The sequence below is a fragment of the Lactuca serriola genome, chromosome 8 (genome assembly GCF_051521515.1).
Source record: "Lactuca serriola cultivar US96UC23 chromosome 8, Lser_US96UC23_V15, whole genome shotgun sequence".
In the NCBI taxonomy this organism is placed as follows: domain Eukaryota; kingdom Viridiplantae; phylum Streptophyta; class Magnoliopsida; order Asterales; family Asteraceae; genus Lactuca; species Lactuca serriola.
In genome coordinates this window covers 18,268,674-18,272,846 of record NC_136415.1, presented here as the reverse complement: position 1 = coordinate 18,272,846, position 4,173 = coordinate 18,268,674, and the positions used below count along the sequence as shown (strand labels likewise).

The window sequence follows — 4,173 nt, the reverse complement described above, 5'->3', positions numbered from 1 at the left end:
ATAATTTATTTGAAATTATTGATTGATAATTTTGAGTTCTCACTATAATAGTTTAATTAATTTTGTAACTGTGGTTCCCACAGGTTATAAACTAGTTTATCATAATAAGTTATTTATTCTACATAATTTTTCAAAAATAAGCATGAATTTAAACTTAAACAAATATCAAAAATAGTGAACATCGGTCAAGATGACCTATGTTTTCAATTCTTATAAAATTTCAAATTTTCAAATAATACAACAGAATTTTAAAATTTCAAATGCTACACTACAATTATGAAAAAAAATTTAAATTTCAATTTTTAAAATTACAAGTATATATTTTCTAGGGATGTATAAATTTTAAAAATTTTGTTTTAAATAAATTCTAATACAATTAAAAGTTTCCTTCTAAACATTAATTAGTCATTTGACTTGATTCGACCACTTAGGTCGATTACGGCTCTCCGCCTATGCTCCGATTTATCGTTTAACTGTATGTTGAAAACATCAAATGCTTGGAAAATACCTTAGCTTATGGTGTAGCCAACTAGCCATGAGTTTTACTTATTTACCCACCCTATTGCACGAATATGAACCTACCTAGAAACTATCCGTTGAAATGAACTATCTCACACAAAACAGTCCGTTAAAAGGCCGCAAGGAACTACCTCGCGCCAAAAAGAAACTAATATCCTCTAGAAAAACTAATTTATGAAAAAAAAACTAATCGCAAAACTAATCGCACCCGTCGCTTGGCGCGGGTAAACGACTAGTATATATATATATATATATATATATATATATATATATATATATATATATATCCCTATTCTAATAAAAGAATAGTTTTAATCTCCTTTTGACATGTGTCATCCTATTAAACCTCCTAATTAATGCATATTTTATTCTACTTTTGTCATGTGTCACCCTATTATGCTTCATCATTAATGCATGTCATTTATCAACCTATTAATTCTCAATTTTAAATTTTAAATTTCTCACTCTAATTATATTAATTTAATTACATTAGAATAAAAATTAAATTAAAATTAATACAAATTATAAAATGATATAATTTCACATATTTATTTAAATTAATGATTATAATTTTATATAACTAAGAAAATATCCCTTAATTAATAATTTATTTGAAATTATTGATTGATAATTTTGAGTTCTCACTATAATAGTTTAATTAATTTTGTAACTGTGGTTCCCACAGGTTATAAACTAGTTTATCATAAGAAGTTACTTATTCTACATAATTTTTCAAAAATAAGCATGAATTTAAACTTAAACAAATATCAAAGACAGTGAACATCGGTCAAGATGACCTATGTTTTCAATTCTTATAAAATTTCAAATTTTCAAATAATACAACAGAATTTTAAAATTTCAAATGCTACACTACAATTATGAAAAAAAATTTAAATTTCAATTTTTAAAATTACAAGTATATATTTTCTAGGGATGTATAAATTTTAAAATTTTGTTTTAAATAAATTCTAATACAATTAAAAGTTTCCTTCTAAACATTAATTAGTCATTTGACTTGATTCGACCACTTAGGTCAATTACGGCTCTCCGCCTATGCTCCGATTTATCGTTTAACTGTATGTTGAAAACATCAAATGCTTGGAAAATACCTTAGCTTATGGTGTAGCCAACTAGCCATGAGTTTTACTTATTTACCCACCCTATTGCACGAATATGAACCTACCTAGAAACTATCCGTTGAAATGAACTATCTCACACAAAACAGTCCGTTAAAAGGCCGCAAGGAACTACCTCGCGCCAAAAAGAAACTAATATCCTTTAGAAAAACTAATTTATGAAAAAAAAACTAATCGCAAAACTAATCGCACCCATCGCTTGGCGCGGATAAACGACTAGTATATATATATATATATATATATATATATATATATATATATATATATATATATATATATATATTACCCCTCCCTCAAAACAGAAAGTGGAAAGACATCAACAAAATACTTTCTTTTTTAAACTACCATTCAAGATGCTTATATTATTACATAGATGCATATATGTTTATTCCTTTTTAGATGTCATAATGTTGGAATATTTTTATTGATTTGGTTTGAGGACCATCTTTTTAATAATTATTTTAATGTTGTTATACATATGTGATATTAGGTTAGTAATTATGTCAATATGACATAAGTGCTTTATGTAAAGTTTATCTTTGATATCTCTTAGGACAGATTGAGTGTTTGTCTTCCAACCACTGTCATATAAGTTTTTTTTATCTTTTTTTTTTTTTCATATTTTCCATCCCACAACACATGAAAATTATATATTGAGAAAATTCGGACAATAACCAAAAAAGGAGGTTGGTTTGAAGAAAATAACCAAGAAAAAACGGATTTCGGAAAATGACCAAAGGATCTGTAGAGCACCCTCTGCGGATCTGTCTACAGCTCTACGGAATGTGGTTTTTTTAATTTTTTTTTAATTTTTTATTTTTTGTGTTCATTTTTGTTTATTAATATTAATTTTTTTTATTTTTTTTAAATACACTAATACCGTATGTGATTATTATGTAAAAAATTTGACAAAAAATGTTAAAAATAATGAAATGTTTTTATGTTGATGGTTTTTTTTTACGGATCAGTATACACCTCTGCGGATCAGTTATAGAAGTTATGGATGGTGCTCATTTGAAGGGAAAGTACAAAGGCACCATCTTGCATGCAATGACCATGGATGACAACAATCAGATCTTGCCTATTGGGTATGAACTTTGCCCAAAAGAAACTACGGATTCTTGGACATGGTTTCTTGAAAAACTACATGAATGCATTGGTGATGTGGAAGGTCTGACAATGGTCACAGATAGGGAACCCACAATTGTAGTAAGTATTCAAAATGTTTTTCCAAATGCTCAACATGGACTGTGTGCTTTTCATCTAATAGGAAACATAGTCCACACCTTTGGAAAAAAAAGCAATTTTGTTTTGGAAGCTGTTAAGAGCTTACAAAACCACTGAGTTTGAATTCTATTGGGGGAGACTTCGTAATATAAGAGATGATGTAGCGACATATCTCAGTTAAATTCCACGTGAGAAATGGACCAGAGCGTATTGCCCTACTACGAGGTATGATTATATGACCTCAAATAGTGTGGAGTCCATGAATGTTGTATCAAATAAAGCAAGTAAGTTGCATATATTACCACTTCTTGAGTTCTTTCGCGCACTTATGTAGAAATGGTTTTACAAACGGCGGATGGTTGCAGGTATGATTATGTTTATTTTTAAATTATATGATAAATGTCATATATAATAATGTATGTTTGTTTTAACAGAAAAAGTACAACAATACTTACGAAGTGGGCTGAAGATATGGTTAAAAAAAATAAAGAGGGGATTCAAGGATGGTCGATATCCGGTGTTGACAATACAACATATCAAGTGCAGGACTTCAAAAGTGGTGGCATAGTGAATTTGAGGGAAAAGACTTGTTCTTGCAGATATTGGCAATTAACTGGTTTGCCATGTGGTCATGTTAACGCACTTGAAAATTGATCACCATGGGCATATGGCTATAGATGCTTATAAAATTGAAACATATCGAAGAACATATGAGCAGGACGTATACCCTCTTTCAGAACTTAGTGATTGGGAGGTTCCGGATGACCTTATGGTTGTTAACCCTCCTGTGATGGAAATACATCAAGCCGGTAGACAAAAAAACACCAATCGTATTCCCTCTCAAGGTGAGGAACCAAAAATAAGAAGGTGTAGTAGATGTCATAGCACATCTCATAATGCAAGGACATGTAAGGAAATCATTCCAAATAACCAAAGTAAAAGTAAAAAACGTACTAAGGCATCAGGGAGTGGGACAAAAGCGAAAGAAGAGGAACCAACACAAACGACCGAAAACCAATGGCAACATGAGTCAGAGAACCAATGGACACAACATACCGAACAAAAATGGCGGCAGCAGCCAGACAACCAATGGACACAACAGAATGAACATCAATGGCAGCAGTAGCCAGACAACCAATGGACACGGCAGACCGAACATCAATGACAACAGGAGCCACATAACCAATGTACGCAAGGGACCGAATATCGACCGCAGGAAGAGCCACATAACCAATGGCAGTGTTGCACCAAATACAGATGGCAGCAACAGCCAGATAACCAATGGACGCAA

General features: G+C 30.9%; 1 protein-coding gene across 1 annotated transcript; it reads left to right on the top strand.

The window, feature by feature from the left end:
• The first annotated feature begins 2,654 nt into the window (after positions 1 to 2,654).
• Positions 2,655 to 2,999, top strand: LOC145066675 (uncharacterized). The gene has a single exon (XM_079013958.1). The coding sequence runs from the start codon at positions 2,655 to 2,657 to the stop codon at positions 2,997 to 2,999; it is 345 nt and encodes a 114-aa protein (XP_078870084.1).
• Positions 3,000 to 4,173: the final 1,174 nt, after the last annotated feature.